General features: G+C 34.0%; 1 protein-coding gene across 1 annotated transcript in view; it reads left to right on the forward strand.

Moving 5' to 3' along the window:
• The window catches only part of LOC127852515 (transcription cofactor vestigial-like protein 3), a 157,058-nt gene extending 148,949 nt beyond the window's left edge, over window positions 1–8,109 (forward strand). Inside the window, exons 3-4 of the mRNA XM_052386473.1 lie at window positions 6,360–6,492; window positions 7,393–8,109. Of these exons, the coding sequence (XP_052242433.1) occupies window positions 6,360–6,367 (8 nt within the window). The 3' untranslated portion in view covers window positions 6,368–6,492; window positions 7,393–8,109. The remainder of the gene's footprint in view (window positions 1–6,359; window positions 6,493–7,392) is intronic.
• Window positions 8,110–18,635: the final 10,526 nt, after the last annotated feature.

The raw sequence follows: 18,635 nt of genomic DNA on the forward strand, positions 1-18,635 counted from the left end.
CCCATTCTGTGTAACCCCATAGATTTGCGAAAAGAGTACTCAACAGAAAAGCAAACACAGAAGAAACTATTTTATAAACGTATACATATGTTTATGTTGTTTGTTCTTTATTTAGTGCAGGTCACATCTGCATCAACACTGAAACCTCAACATTTAAATTAAACTACTCATCAATAAATTTGTGTTGCCTACTAAAAATATGTAATGGCGTTTTTAAACGATTATTTGCGACTTATCTTTACTTTATGTAACAATACAATTTTGTATAATGCTGTATTTGAAGCTTTTTACACATTTAACTGCTAATAAAAATGTGGCGCTTTGTGTCACCCCATTATGTTGTTTATATCAACCATTGTGTTTTATAATATATATTTATTTACCATCAGCTTTTAGACAAAATATTTATATGAATACAAATTAGGTGACCTTCTTAGTATAGTAGTATCAATTGGCGTTGTGTTTGGCAAGAACGTAGTTTAAACTATATTTTGCTACTTAGTTGCAATAATGTCATACACAAAATGAGTATTTAACATATAGCTCATACAAAGTGCAAGCTGTACTTTAATCATCGTTCCACGGAATTTTGCTTTCATTATCGTTCACCGAAAATTTAACATTACATACCTAGTGCGAGCATGGAGTCCCATTGTTATATTTATCAGTAGTTCTATTTTTAGACATAGGGCATTTCTTCGTCTACTATTTCCTTCCGCCTTCGATCATGTCCGCTAACTGGTTCACCGCAATCACAAAGGCGTAGTGTTTACTAAAAAAGTAAATATGAGAAGTTAGTTTCCGGTTTAAAAACATTTGATTTTAGCTCGTGGATCAGCAGACTTTGTCGTTCGTGTCCGTACTGACCATCAAAACCAGAACATATGTACTATCTTCGGCCCCATGTCCTGTAAGAAGTTAATGTGTTTCGCATGGGTTGTATGGTTTGGTATGGAGTATATTCCTAAACATATTGAACACATCTGAGTGGATATATGCACTTACAGATAGTATTATATAGGAGAGATCTTCAGGTACGTCACTGCTATCTGGGATGTGTACCACGTGATACACACTTGCCTGGAAGTAGGACAAACATTGCCTGTTTGCAATAAGGTTTATATTGGAAAATGTATAGAAACTGATCTACCTGGGGTTTAATTTCTCTCAAATGATGTAACTGAGCATTCAATCATAGAATTATAGAGATGGCTATACAATGCTGAGGTTTAAAATCAACTGGAGATGGACAGCTAATTATGTATATATTATCATGTTGTATCATCAGTAAATAGCCTAACTGATTGTTAGATCTAGATCTATATGATATCATTAGCTACTAAATGTTATGAAATATGTTAATTGATTAAACAAATATTCTGCATATGTATATGGGTAAATGTGTTTATTATACATCATATACAATCTCAAGGGAATTGACCTGCTAGTCAATATTCAGATGCAGTTTAAAGATTATATCATTGATGATCTTTATACAGTGTATGTGAATAATTCCTGTTGTTTCAGAGAAATTTGGTCAGTTCTTAAAATGTGCTTTAATGATGCAATCACTGTCTTTAAAATGTAACCTTCGAAATAAAGTGTTTATTTTTAATATTAAATCCAAAGACCTATAGATTGTAATCTATAGGTCTTTGTTAAATCTATTAATATTATTATTATTATTGTTATTATTATTATTATTATTATGTAATCATTATTACATTGAGTCACTCTTGCATAGTCCATAACAACAATAACTAGTCCTACCAGAACTTTTTTAGAAGAAGTAGATGGCATATCGATACCCATGCTTCTATAAATCTATCGATTTTTTTTCAAATTGATAAATTATTTTAATTATTTATTTTTTATTTAACTCTCGATTTCATATATTACATAAACATTTAAAAAAATTCTATTGAGCACACACGTATGTTATTATCTTAAAACAAAGTTAAACCTGATATGATGATATATGATAAAATTATTGCCATCTGTGCAGTAAAACAAAATGCTTATCTCACATTAAAAAACAGCCACTTCAAAATAATGACTATAATTTATATGATTACCAGTGCTTAACTACTACCAACTATATCACTTTCTATAGAAAATCAGAAGGTAGTACAGAAAGTTTGTCCGACCAGCAACGGTTGCTGTGGTCAGTTTTTATCAGTGGTTCTATTTTTAGCATATTGGCTTACCTGTAAACCTCTCCTATACGAAATAAATAGTAATGCTTTATTTACTATTCAAATATATATAGAGAAAATAATAAAAAAAAATTAAATGTTTTTGAAATGTCATGTTTTATATCATTTAATAAAAAGACTATTCGAAAAAATGCCAGACTAGTCTATAAATATGTATTACGTTTGCTCAAACATACGGGAGAGCCGATGATAGAATTGAATCACAGGAAATAATAAAGGACGAAATCAGACACATGCTCGATGACTCAGATGCACTTACCGGTTAAGTTGTCAAATAGACTATTGTGTGAAAAAAGCCAACTAAATACCAGCTATTTAGGACGTATCAAATATCAACGTCTATTCTTGCTTTATTGAGTAGGTCATTGTAAAATTAACTAGATAAGTGCAGAAATATAACTCGAGCAGAGTAATTAAACACCCGCAATAGTAATTAGGTTATTTATATGTTTACCTAGTTACATTTCAAACAATTTAATATAGTTCTGCCGTTCTTCATTAACCCAGTTATGATGCAATATTTCATTTTTATTCAGTTTTAGAAAAGCTTAAATTAAACTCAAAATGCACGTTCTTATGCAACCCGTTCAGTTAGTTTCAACATTCCTAACAGCATATATCATACGCGATAATATAAAATTAAGAAATCGTTAAAACTTTCCTTATTGAATTCATACATGTCGAACCTTTGTGTTAATTAATACATCGCATTATTGTGCATACACGTTATGAATTAAGTGGTGTAGACTGCTATAAAACCGTGCATGTTTTTTTTCTGCACGTGGTGTCTTGCATGCAAAAACTATGTACTTTACTATAATAATGTCGACTCGCCCTAATGATGGGTCATTGGCAATGATGCATTTATATTGTATACCTTGTCAGAATTATTTACAGACTTTAACAGCAAACTGAACATAAAGCTACGTACACACATTGTTATGATTATAATAACAAACAGCTTAACAATAATATATAATGCATATTATGGTATTATAGCAGGATGCTTATTAAGCATTCAACATAATAAATTTAATTTGTATGCATGGTAGTTTCCTACCTCTAATTATTATGATACAGGAAGCGTTAGATATCGATGGACATTACACGACCGATTCGAAAACTTTAACAAAAAGTAATGTTTCCCAAAATAAATAGTAAATGATGATCGTGATAGTACACATCGGTAGCATCAGTCTTTGTGATATTTTCTCGAGATGTTCTCAATATTGTTCATAATATGAAAGGTGCACACTTGCAAAATGATAATGGTTGTCAGAGTTGTCCACAGACCCATTCAAGTACATTGGAAATGTCTTTAAACAAAGACAGTCGTGGGTGGGACAGTTTTGCAATACGGACAAATATCAATCTGCAGGACACGGTCTTTCATCCTGTCGTTGCTGTGTTATCATTTCATACTCATCCCTTTTGAATATACATTACATACATATCATATCATGTTCATAATAAGGAATACAACAAGCTAATAAAACAAATAACATACTATTTCGTTGTTTTATGCACGTAAACATCAGTATTTAAAACTTCGAATGTGTGATGCTTTGAATATCACACACTGAAACATTTAATTAAACAGAATGGAAATATGGCATACCTGTACACGAGCTCAATTCAGTCATGAGTACTGTTCACCTACCGACAACGAATTATGATGTATGCAGACGACGCAATACATAAAAAAAACCATCACTCCAAACAACATTGCCTAGACGATGTATTTTTCCATTTAATTAGTTTAAAGCAATGTGTTTGTATGGCCTTATCGTACAATGATGATCGGTTTCCCTAATTTGAACAATATAGAGCGCCCGCAACCTGATTGTATGAAAACCATATGATCGTTATTCATGCAAATAACTCGTTCCCACAACGGACAACCTACTGAAGTACATCGTAATTCGAACATTTATGTAAGTGTGTGAACATCGTCAAACTGTTAATTAATAAAATGAACACATGCGGCGTGTTCGTAATCTCACAGTTCATAAGCTGCACATACTGACACAATGAAACATTAAAATGCCGCTCTGTATGTTTTCCGATAACCTTTTACAACATAACAAGTATTATCAAGATTGCCGTGCGATTATCAGAAATTCAATTGATACTTGAGCTTTCTAGGTGTCCTATCTTGAATACGTAGGTGTCAGTTACTTTCGATTAATTGGGAAGCTAATACTTCAAGCATTAAGAGGGTCACACATTTAATGTAAATGTTAAAGTTTTGAAAGACATGCCTTACTCGTTTGGTGTCTTTTAATCTGTTAACCACGATTTAGCGAATCCTTATCATAGACTCGATGTCTGTTAAATCATATTTATGGTTGTACAGAATAATGTACGATAAACTTTATCTTGTCGCAATTACGAAAGGCCGTCTGCGCGGGTTTGTTGACAAACTTCCTTTATTTTATTAAAATATCCTGCGACATTTTATGACAAAAATTATATTGTCATATTGTATTTCAAAAAGTTTATGAAAGGGACTTCCAGTTATTTGTTAAATTGACATATAATCCGTGTGAAAAAATACAATATGCGACACTGCAGCATACTTTAAAACTGTGTGTACAATCCTTTATGGTATTTCCTTTTGAAAAACCAACAGATCATTAATCAATGTATGCAGTGCAATTTTTATCCAATAAAATAAACAAACTTCTTATATATTTGTAAACATTGCTTTAGGCAATATATTCTTTTCAAGATCATATCTTAACATGAAAACGAATTGCAAAATGAGAAATGAACCTTGTCAAATGTATTTGGTTAAAAATATCGATTCTTTGGATAATGTTTGTAACTTGTACAACACTACCCCTTTTTAAAATCAATGAGCTGGACTTTTAGTTTACCCTAAGCTTGGTCGAAAAGTGTTTACCTTTGCGAAACAACGTACATATTATTGAACTTTAACCGCGTAATAAGCTAATCTAAACGAAATACTTTTATTTAAAATGGTGCAATTGATACGCATAGGGTCGACAAAGTGGAAGATAATCGTTTCCGAATATTGATTTGAGAGCAATATTTAGTCCAATTGTCAATACATTAAAATTTAAATAGTACGATAAACTGAAACGTCGACATATTCAACAATTCAGTTTTTGGGCAGTTTTTGAACCAAAACAAATAACAGTCTTATATAAGTTATTAAAAAAATAATTTATAATTTCAAGTATGCTTTGACCTTTTGGTGCGTGTATTAGACATTAGTTGCAACGGTTAAAACCATTTATGTTTACAAGGAGGAACACATTGTCTATTCATTTCTACGACCCGTTGAACGAGATCCGGTATATATTATTGGACTGTTATTCTGGTATGGTAAAACGTTGTAAAGTCGACCGACGCGACCTTTTCACAGTAACCTCGCATTGAAGCATTACACAAGACTCGCATATCGATAAATTGAATAAAGCGAAAACCACACCGTAAAATAAAGGACGATAAAAACATACATTGCATCATGATTGCTGAAGAGTAATAATGCATGAATGAAAGTCGTTAATTTTAACTGACGTTAATTCATTTTCAAATAAAGTATTCATGATGGCATTTGTAACGTTTTATTAATGAGTATGCGTATACTTTAACAAAGCACAAAGAAAATAACCATGACAAAACACGAAATTGGAAGTCCACATAATTTTTCTTTTTACGGTGTACTTCGGCTTAGAGGACTGGGACAGTCATGTAAAATATCGAATATAATATATATTTTTTATAAACAACTGGTAGCAGGATGAGTTGCAGAGAATTGGTCAGTTACCACATTTTAACTAACTTTCTTTATCTGTTAATTCTTTTCAGCTCAATTCCACAGTGAAAAATGCCCATAATTTCACTTTAATAGGGTCATGAATATTATTCTCAATATACTATTGAAGTTATATTGAAACAAGACATGTCTGATTAACTTGTATCAATGAAATATAATGTAAAAACATAAGCAATTATATTCAATTTATTATATTTATATGTGTTCAGTATTTTAAAATGTACATTCAAACTTATTAGTTTAAATGCAAAAGACGAAGTTGAATTAGAAGGGAAATTAGTTAATTCCTCATGTAGATTACTGTCGTGTAGTATTTATTATGAAATTCTAAACTACAGAAAGCTGACGTGTGAGGACCAATATCTGAAGATCCCCACATCTGGTCGATATCCTCATCAGTGACTCTGCTTCCCGCGAGCGGTTACCTATGCCCGGAGTAAACAACGTGAAGTCAAAATTGTCATAGCCAAGGTATGCATAATGCCACAGTTTTTGCACTTCATTTTTTGTATCTAAAAAAAGCTAACATCTAAACATGTGCTAAAACTGACTGACCGGAAATAGTTCGTTTGTCCCAGAAAACGGCATCGATGTCAAAGGACATTCTTGTACACTTAAAGGGACCTTTTCACGTATTGGTAAATTAACAAAATTATTTTAAAAAGTTTCAGATTCGCACATGTTTGTTGTAGTTATGATATTTATGAGGAAACTGTAATACTGAAAAATAACCATGCTCTAAAATATTAATTAAATGCATCTGTTGTTGATTTTAAAACCTGAAAATTATAAAGGGTTGCAGCGCCAAACGATTGAATAATTTGGAGAGTTCTGTTGTTGTCGTTATATATTGTGACACTAAGAGGATTGCTTATATAAAGTATGACATACATCGTCCTTTTATGAGCACGGATGGCCGAGTGGTCTAAGCGTAAGACTGTTACTCCAGGGGTCAGTGGTTCGAGTCCTGTTTAGGGTTGTTACTTTTTTCTGTCTTTAATTTTATTCTTGTTTATTATTGGAGCTTTTAGATCCAATGTTTACATTTATCATTATAAATCATTTAATGACAAACTTCAATACATGGTAAAAACTGTGAAAAGGTCTCTTAAACCAAAACAAGTAAACCGGTTGTGTTGAGAATTATTTCTGCATTATATATACATATTTGTGACACAAAAGCATTGATTGAAATCTAAAAAGACACAATTGCTAGCGTAAGAAAAATATATATATTACAGTAGTGTGTTGTCAAAACATTTGTTTTAATAAAATTTACACCCAAACATATATGTATGGTTTAGATTTGTATTGATGGATCTATAAACTGCGATTTACTGTTTCTTAAAACGTTCCTTTTTCGCATTGAAGGTTTCCCGTGTGAGTGGGATCTCTGTTTCTGTGGCCGATATGGTGCCTTGCGGTAGCAGTGACGACTTAAAAAAACCTGTCTACGCTGCTCAGGACTCATCTAAATTAACTTGGTTCATAGAAAGAACCCTCTGAGTGCGTTAGACAGACAATGGGTTCACATAGGGATATAACTGATCGATCTTAATTCCATTGATATATTTACCCTCGCCTTCTTTAGAAAGAACAAGTGAATTAATTGATGCCAGCCATTGTTTTATTGGCAATGTTTTGCAATGCAGTATGAATTATTGATTTTGGTCTATGTTAATATCCCTAAAATTCATTAGTTTTGTAAAATTTATTACTAAGTGTTAACTGATTTTTTATTTCAATTTGAAGAATGTTCTCATATTTAGGTTAAATGGAATTACTTAATTCAGTGTCAAATAGAAATATCATTATTGCATCAAACCAAACCATTACGTGACATTCGTCATGTGAGATGTTATCATTTGCGTATAAACAGTCGTTTCAGTGACTTCTTCAAATCGATCATCTGCTAGTGTGAAATACAAAATTGAAACTAAATGTAATCAGTCATTTTGCTCTTTGATTGAGTATAGCTTTTATCAATATTTCATATACTAGTTAATGAATGTAAACTTGTTAAATAACAGCATATGCTTGTTTTTACATTTTATATTTTCACATAATATAAAATATTTATTGCAAACATTTCTTTCACACACATTTTATTGGAAATGATTAGTTATTATCAAACGTTGTAATAATATATTTATTGAAATAAACTTCAATTCGGGACAGTTCTCTTTTTCAAGTTTAATAAAACTCTGGTTTATAATTATTGATCAACGCCGTTAAAGTACGTAGTTTAAACAGGTGAATTCAGTAAACAACAAGAGATTAAATAGATTGTTTAAGAATATTGGTTCATGACTCTCGCTGAAATGAGATGTACCGTATCCGTATTACGAACACCCGTAATGGCTCCATTGTTAGGTAAAATGTCGTGATAAATATCTAAGTGATATAGAGGATATTTGTTGGATTCGGTGGATTATCGATTTTAAATCACGAGTGATCATAGAAAATAATATTTTCGCCACGAGTAAAAAAAAATATTTTCTGTGATTACGAGTGATTTAAAATCGATATTCCACCGAATGCAACAAATTTTCTTTTTATTTTATGCTGTTTTAACAGTTTATATACATTGTTAAAAAGTTTAACTAAAGAATTTCGCTGGAATAATGACGTCATTTCGTAAAAAATGACGTCATTTCACAGTAAACAGTGAAAATAATTGATAATTTTCACTGATAATTTTCACTGTTTGAAACAGTGAAATTATCAGTTTTAAATCACTGATATATCTCTTTAAATCACCGGAAAGCATAAAATAAATGTTTGTCTATGGAAACACCTTCAGTTGAATATTCGTTCTAAGATGACTTAGTTAGCAATATGGTTTGATTATACACAGATTAAAATGTATTTTACCACATATTGGATTATGAGAAAACTCGAAGGGCCTTAAATGTACGTACCAGACGTAAGATTTGGGTTCAACATCTTTCAACAACAAACAATTATTACAATTTCAAAATGTAATAATTTGTTTCAAGTAAAATCAAACATATAATCAGTCAAAATTCTGCCTCAGTTTTAATTTAATTATATTACCAAGGTCTATAATATAAATGTTGAATATAAGGCTGTAGATTAGCTGAAAAATTGGGCGACAACCGTATGTGTGTGTTTGTGGTAATAGATCAGTTCTACACGTTGGAAAGCGCATCTTGGTTTTCAGAGCTAAGATGTTTTTACATTACCGCAACTCACAATCTGGCAAGGCTGCAAAGTTTATAACGAGGGATACGTCCTTTTTCCCTTAAGTTCCAATATGACATAGTAGATTGTACGAACGCGGGTCCGGGTCATCGCCGATAAAGTCAACGTATTATTTATACGTTCTGCAAATCTATCAATCAGTAACAATAAAAGCGTTTGTTTATTACCAGACGTACAAATTAATCTACACAAAAACGTTTAATCGCCGATGAACACACATAATTGTGTATTATACGACAGGCAATTGACAGGTCCTTTTAAAAAATGTTTTGAAACAAAAGCACTGTGTAAGAACTGTAGACCGAGATTGTACAATTAAATTTGTGTGCATCAAACTTTATACAAATCTTTGTATAAAACTTTGAATCAAATCAATGTATATATACTAGTATGAATCTGCTTGACAGTATGTGGTTGCTTTTGTCCCTTGTGATGATCGCATACTTATCCGATTTGATCAAATCTTACAATGTAAGTATCCATTCCAATGATTAGTGAAATGAATTTTAAAAATATAATACTTCGGTGTGAAAAAAAATATATCGATACATTTTGTTGGACAACAAAACGTTCAGTATTCATGATATCATAATCATGTTTTTGTTCATTAATTGCGATAAATAAATCTAACTTAACATATAAATATCAAAATAAAGACTCTATTATTTAGCATATAATAATATTATATTGAGATGCTAAGAAAATAAGAACATCGTCGTGTTCTTTTAACAAATACAAGACCAAATACAGTCGTATTAGTCTAGTTTTATTATGAGCGTCATCTATCGATTGTGTATGTAAAATACACTCATAGTTAATAGAACACACTCAAACAACCTCAACACCTTTGGTATAATGTAACTTGTAATTAACGTCTCAATGTCTGTCCTTATGTAGTGTTTAATATTTATGAGCTGATCTATTAAGTCGGGTTTTATGGAGGGGTCGTGAGACAAGCTCCTCAATTTACAAACTACCCGAAAGTACTTGGTTTTCAAACATAGTACTTTTTAGCATTGTGGCAGTTCAAACTCATGCAGGGCAACTCAGGTTTTTACTAGCTACACACCATCTTGCCCTTGATATCTAACCTGACACTCGTCGACTTTGCGAATGCTTGTCAGATTCACGATCGATTAACGGTGCCATCCAATTTACGACGGCTTGACTTATTAAAGTCTGATTTAATCTTGATTACATATTTTATTTCATACTAAATATCAACATTTCACCTTTTCATCACCGTTTCAGATTTTGGAAATAAACATGCTGTAGTGTTATAATTATTACAATTTCTACTGCGTCATGTTAAACACGAAACTTCTTTAAATTTGTAGTAGGAATCAATAAATGTATAATTAAAATAATAATAGCTGCCATGCTAAAATCCTTACAAAAACATACGATGACTAGATACTTTTAAATTCTTCATCGTTTAGAAGGTTAAATATTTGACAAATGGATTGACAATTGAAAACCACATATAACGCACGCATGTTATTTCAATATTTGCAGTATTTTAATTATGGCATTGAGTGGTAATATCAATGAGCAGTATGTGTTTTGACGTAAATGGATTATCTTTTATCATCTCTACAGTGTTGTCGAAACGGATATAAAGCACTTGGTTCTGCATGGTCCGCCGATTGTCGTCTTCATCGATTGCAGGGTAGCTGTTACACGCAAACAGAAAATATAACAAGCATAGTCTTAATAAAATCTTCACCGTAACCGTACCCTACATCTATATGGAACAAGTACAACATGAAATATGAAATTCTTCGAAATGAAATACACTTTAAATAAGGATATAAAAACTATAATATTCAAAATAAACACTTTTATTACACTGCGTTACCTATATTAAACAATCCATAATTATCTGTTTAAACTAATATTATTTTTATGCCCCACTTCGAAGAAGAGGGGGTATATTGCTTTGCTCATGTCGGTCTGTCGGTCGGTCGGTCGGTCTGTCGGTCGGTCTGTCGGTCCGTCCACCAGGTGGTTGTCAGACGATAACTCAAGAACGCTTGGGCCTAGGATCATGAAACTTCATAGGTACATTGATCATGACTAGCAGATGACCCCTATTGATTTTGAGGGCACTAGGTCAAAGGTCAAGGTCAAGGTGACCCGAAATAGTAAAATAGTTTTTGAATGATAACTCAAGACCACAGCCACTTTTTTCTTGTGTCCATTTTAGGAATGGGATGCGGCGCTATATTATAGGCCCGGAAAATGTTCAGAGGGTTGAATAAGGGGGTGGGGTTTTTAAAAAGACCCCCCCCCCCCGCTAATTTTGCCGGGCGTTTTATTTTTCTGACAATAAGGCATTTGATCGCTACATGGATGGACATAAAATTTACATTACATTTTTTGTATAAATAGCAGATGAATGCTTTACTGAGTCTAAGAACGTTCGTTCGCAAACATGTCGTTGTATCAAAGACTTCAATCTTACGAAAACAGGCAATCAAAACGAAGCATTAATCTGCATATAAGCGGCTATGGTCGTTACGGCGTGTCAAAGGAAGACCTGGCTAGCCAAGGGTTCATCTACGACACATGTGTAATCTCCGAAACTATTGAGTGCGTTCGATGCGTGTTTTGCCATGTGCACATTTCCATTTGGAACATGGATAAAGAAGATGTAAAACTGAGGCATCGACAGCTGTGCCCCGTTTGCCCTTTTGTGTTCGATTGGGTCATGAACACAGAAGAAGAAGTGAAACTTAGTCAGCGACGGTTTAGCCGTGCTTGTCCTTTTGACAATGAATCATTCGGTCGGTACTTACAAAATGAGTTTTCTAAGCTATATCAAAAAGCGAACAATGGAATTGCGAAAACAAAAAGCAATAACCAACGATGTTCAACGAAATCGGTTGATATCCTTCAAACCAAAGATAACCAAAATGATGACGAATACGATGATTATTGTGATTTGGATGAACTGCTTACGGCGAAAATTGAAAAGAATTGTACTTATACCCGCCCCAATTCTCATCGAAAACAAACGGAAAAGCATCGTAAAAGGCTGAACAAAGGCGTTTGCAAAGGCAACTTTCAAAACGAAGAACAAAAATACGCAATGCAAATCGAGATCAAAAACAAACATATTGCCAGGAAAAAAACGACGATGATAATTACACAACTCAAAAAGGTTCCAATGATCGAGATGTGAAAATACATGATCGAAAAAGGTGTTGGGTTTGCAGAAGCAGAGATATCGATGATATGATAGAAGATAGATTTTTGGAATCTTACGAACGGTTTTTGGAGGAAAAATATCAAGAAGAAACCGACAATTGTTTTGCGGACGAAATCGGTGGCGTCGATGATGAAGAACAAAATAAAATTGAACATCTACCTTATGTTCAATCGCCGTATGACTATTTGATTGACAAAAAGCTGGATGAAGAGGCCCACCATATTTATTTTTCTGATTACGAGGCATTCGCGCAATACAACGAAACGCGGGACGAAGAGGCCGACCATATTTATTTTTCTGACGATGATGCATCCGATGCGGCATTCGAGTGATACATGATATTAACACATAGATGTGTGACTCAATAATTAACATTTAATGCATGTTTGTTTTGTTGTGTTCGATTGTATATGTTAATAAAAAACCTTGAAACAATTGTGCGTGTTGTTTGTTATTTGAGTATGTTCTGAACAAATCACGAAAACACAAGCTATGATACAATACGTTTTATTGAGCAATCACGATGTGATACAATATTACTCATGGTAATTTTATTGGTATATCTAGTCATCGCATGTGCGCTAAACATTTCAAAAACGTGCTCTGTTTCAAGAATATCTTTGGCAATATCTTTTGACTTTTCAGCACCTCGAAAATCAATTGCGCCACATATCCAGTTTTCGGCGTGAATGAAACTATACAATAAATCGAATTTACACAGATTCGCTTTCGTAGCAAGAACGTTCAAGGTTTCTTTTGTCACATCTTTGATCAGAAACGACCAAATTAAAAAGGTTTTTCTTGAAGTACAAGAGTCCATTAGCGCATGTTGAATCTTGATTTTGCTTATGTTTGTTTTGCTGCAAACAAATTCCACAATTTCATCAAATAGACACATTATCAACTTCGTTGGTTGTAGAGAAGCTTTGAGTCTTGCGTACGTTTCGAATTGATGTGCAAAATGTTCTCTTGTATTTATTTCTACATGCTGGAAATCTGTCCACAGACACATAGGAATGCTATTTGTGGTGTAATCCATGTGAATGACTGAAAGACAAATAACTTCAATTTGTTTGTAGAAAATACTTATATAGGAACTTTCCAAAATGACAATGCATCAAAAACTCGTCATGTATATGTTTGTGCATATAGTCGCCCTGTTTTTTCCCTTAGTTTTACAAACAAATGCGTTAGGACGTCCTAAACCAAATTTTTATGAACCGTCTTGTTTCAAGCATGTACAGGACAAACCGATTGACGTTACGAATGGTTTATTTTATGTGTTGATAAACGTAACCTATGAGTATTTGTCATTATACGACGATGTCAAAGAAAATTTACAATTTTTCAACAAATGGATGAAAAAAACAGAGATTAGTTTAGAAGGTCATGAGCAACAATGCAAATCCATAGGTCTATCTAGATGTCCGAACAAGAAAAAAGCGTTTTCGAAACCGGTATACAGTGTTGTTGATGGTTTTGTAGCGGGATCAATGTTTATCACTTATGACTTACCCAGTCTTTTAGTTAGATTGCAAATTGAGCCGAAAACGTACTCTATCAGTGAGTTTGTAGAATATGTGTTTACTGAGATTTACACACACGCATGGATACCTTTGTTTCCGTACAATTTTTCATTGACCTATGATGGAAGTGAAATTTGTTCAAATGGGATGCACGGTCATGCCTTCATCAGATTTAATGCTGAACTGTGTACAACGTTCGGAACATGGTGCGATGTGAATTTAGAAGGTGCTAGTCCCGAGAAACAGGATCATGCGTTAACACGAATCAAAAATGCGTTATTGAAGAGAAAAATGAATGATTTGTCAGTCGCCAAGTATATCAAAGAATATGATCTAGGTTTGGAAATAATCCCTTCTAAGTCCAAAGAATTGCGAGACACAATTACACAAATAGAGCAAGAAATGAGTGAGATCCGCTTAAAAATCGATGATAAGTTCGACTTTGACTATGATCAATCTGACGAGGATTACTCCGACGAGGATAACTTTGATGAGGATTACTCTGACGATAATTTGGATAAAAAGCAAAGCGCTGAAAATGTTACAATTATCGATTTTTCTGACTTTTTTTCCAAAAACACTAAAGTTCTGTCAGTAACAAACAAACCTATCGTTGAACCTATCGTAAGCCAAAAAGTTCACGATATTCAAAATGCCAATACTTTCGTTAGCCAAAAATTTTACGATATTCAAACTTCTACCAACAAGCCAAAAAACAAGATAAGTCCGCCAATTAAAAAAAAATACTGTTGTAAACCAAACTTCTCACAAAATTCAAATGCTCTTAACAAGCCAAAACTCAACGTTAGTCTGCCAGTTAAAAACGATAACATCGTTAACCAACAATTTCAAAATATGCAAGATGCTATCAACAAGCATAAAATGGGAATTAAGCACAACAAGCAGACCGTTGCAGAAGTATCTACGTATGGATTGCAAAATTGTTACTGCCTAGCATGTAATCGTTCTACTACAATTGGCAAAGTACATAACAATCGTTGCTATTTCATCGACTTGGATTCATCATTCAAGATTTCCTTTAATACGCATTTTTCTCCGTTTCGTGAATACACACTCTTGATTATCAACGAACGTAACCATGCTTTACGTGCGATGCTAAGTCAAATAGTGAAACAAGTGAGTAACGAAGTTATTATCGCGAAAAAGGCTTCATCATATCGACTTACTGTCTTCAGCACCAAAGATGGCACAGCTGTTGATAAGATTTGTATGTCGTTATATAGAAATACGTATCAAATTGAGAATTGTACCGAGAGCACGAATGCTGTGCTTATAGCGAGAAATGGTCATTTCATTCGCGTACCACACATACAATTGGCTAATTTCACATACTGCGATATTGGTGCTGTGAAAGCGGAAAATGGCAAATGTTTTCGGATTGATGCAAATTGTTCGCACTCAAGTATTGCAAGTGTTTACGATTTGGATAATACGGTTGTTTCATATTTGGTTAGCATTACTCAGAACACGGCACACAATATGAGTGAGGCAAAGTTTCAAATAAAAAATATAGATGAAACTTCTGTAACAAGCGATCACTTCATTGTGTACAACAAAAAAGCAATCAGTGAACACGAATGCACGTTTGTCGACATGCGATCAAAGACAATTTCATTCGAAAAATGCAAAAAAAGACTCACAATTTGCGAGGTATTGTTTGGTAAAAGTGCATCGAATGACGAACCGGGACTTAAAAAACTAACGTTGTGGGAAACTGTCGCTGTTAGCGTTAGTGGATTCATTGTGCTTGTGATAGCTGCTATTTGCTTCATAATTGTACTACACAGCATAGCTCGACATAACGATACTGTTGTAAAGAGTTAACATATATCAATGCGTTTGAATCCGTTATTGTCATAACTCAAAATGACTTCGTATGACGACATGTATACCATTGAAAGCGAGAGCATTGGTAACACTCAAGAATTTTCCATCCAAGTTCATAGATGCATCAGCGTTTCAATCAATGAACAAGAACTGCTCGAAAGCATTTTTGAAACCATACTAGACGATATTGGAGACGAAAACGTGTTCATATTCGACTTGACAATCGAGTTTTGTTCACAACAATTAGTAACTCTACATATCAGTCAGCTAAATTCGCAAAACTGTTCGTGTTTTGACATTACTTGTGCTATGCAGGAACAAGGAATCAATTTCACAGCACCAGCTGATCTTCATGTTTTTGTAACAAAAAACGCATAAACACATGTTTAGTCATAATTTCACTATTTCGAGTTGTTGATGGACTACAAAGTTAAACCATGTAACGGTGAGCGCTGCACTCTATGTTCTCAATAAAGAGTGGAAATAGTTTTTCAGTTTAATTGTGGTTTTGTGTATAATGTGGAAGATGGAGAGAACTTGACTTGTAAATCAAAAGATGTTATATATGTTCTGAAGTGCAACACTTGCGGCGGTGAGTATATTGGCGAGACCGTTAATCTGAGAAAACGCATTCACACACACAACTCTCATATTCGAACAGAGCAGCATTATTGTCGAGCTACTGATCATTTGATAGAATGTGGGAAACACTTGTGCGATGTAAAGAACGTTACACTGTATTCGTTTTGGAGACAGAGCGAGACAAGCATGTGCGTAAAGCAAAAGAGGCGTACTACATTCGATTATTCCAACAAATGATGAACAAGTAAGACGTGCATTATTTTTCACGCGTATATATATAGCTGCAGTTAACAAAGTAAGCACACTCGCAATCACTTTCTACGATGGCACAAGCAATGTTGACCTCGAGTTATGCTATGAAAACGAACAACCGAGAACGAATACAGCAGTTTGCGAACACTGTACTGAATCACGGCGTGAAAAGGAATTTGGTTTCTGAAGTCGAGTCAGGTGTCTTTTTGTCGCCTGACGATTATTTGAAGATAGAAGAACTTTCAGAGAAACTAAAACAGATTGATGCCAAACTAGCGCAGTACAAAAGCCTTAAAGTAAGAACGCAAAATCTGATAAAGGGCATCAAGAAAACAAAAAACCTGCAGGACGTTGTTGTGAAGACTGTGAGCTCTAACGTTTTCGATCGAATTCCAATTGATGTGATTAACAAAATACTCGGTTCTGGGGAAGACGAAAACATGTTTGCGCTAATAGAGCGAATAAATCTTCCAATGTTGAGGAAAAACGCAAATATGCCGATATCGACATCTCCGATACAGAAATCTCAGATACGCTGGACGATAACGAAAAGGAAATTATGAAACGCTCCGGCTGTTAAAAGAATGCCGCAAATCTGGTGAAACGAAGCTGCGAAGAAACCGAAAAAGGAAAAGACTATACTCAGTTGATCTAGAATTGAGCGATGATGACGAATGACTACGTTGTTGCAATATTGTATGATTATGTTGACTTGTGTGTGTTATATTTTTTGTATATGTTGTAAATAAATTGTATCAATGAACTGTAACATTGTTGCCTTATCAATGGATATCGACGAGGTTTTGATTGTTGACGAAGACGAACAGTTAGCACAAAACACCTACTTGCTTTCACCCATGTACTCTAGACATCACCACGAATGCTCGCTATGCATTTTCAATACATAACAGAATACGAGAACAAATACACACATTCGAAAGCAAGCTAGTAGAAATGAACTTAAAACTCGGGTGTGGAATTCAAACGTGAGTCACAATGGTTCTCAATGAGTTCAAAGACGATGAACGCATGTCGTTGTTCAAGAAATTGACAACTAGCGAAATTACAAGCCATTTTGATTCAGTATTTGGCGATCCAATTTGTGGATACAACCGACTGAAAGCTTACAATTTTTTCTCTGTGTTCGACGAAAGTACGGTTAACAATTCCACATACATCAAGTTTATTTACGATACATACAAACATTCGAGAAACAAAGTCACTATGCCTATTCGCTTCTAGGCGTTTATGTTTTTCTTGTCATGATCAACACTATAGGAGGTGATGCCCAGCTCAAGAAAAAAACACGACTTTTTGTGGATGTTTAACTGTCTATGCAATCACAATTACGGTTTGGAAAATTGAGATAAAAATCTATTTAAGGATAGTTTTCTATAGAAACGCTAAACCCGCACACAACCAACAACCATGTCGACCATAAACATTAAAGATATAATCGTGTCACTGACATCGAAGCCACGAATCGCTTGTTCACTAAACTGAAGTACGATATTGGCATTCAAATCACTTCGAAGCTCATTCAATCGCTTAAACAAAGCAAAGACAGGGTTTTATTTTATGTGGGAAAAGAACAGAGATCTTACCCAGCAGCAATTGTGAAAATGTTCACTAACGTTAAGGCAAATCATGTCAAGATTCCGCTGAACTACAGTGTTCAAGAATTGATGAATGTTTTTGAAATTCTAATGAACTTGTCTGACTACCAATGTAACGGGTCTCACGCAAGACTACTCGGATTGGCAGTCGATATCTAGCCTAGTTAACATGATGGAACTCGGCGAGTTCCTAGGCAAGACAGAGGTGGTTATTTTCTTAAACGTATTCGACAACTACTACATTGCACAACAAAACGCGTTGATAACGAATTGTTAAGACGAGAGAAAACGAGTCTAAGGAAAACAAAAACCAATGCTGTCAACGAACCTAGCGAAAACGATGAAAAGCGGTCG

This window comes from Dreissena polymorpha, chromosome 12 (genome assembly GCF_020536995.1).
Source record: "Dreissena polymorpha isolate Duluth1 chromosome 12, UMN_Dpol_1.0, whole genome shotgun sequence".
In the NCBI taxonomy this organism is placed as follows: domain Eukaryota; kingdom Metazoa; phylum Mollusca; class Bivalvia; order Myida; family Dreissenidae; genus Dreissena; species Dreissena polymorpha.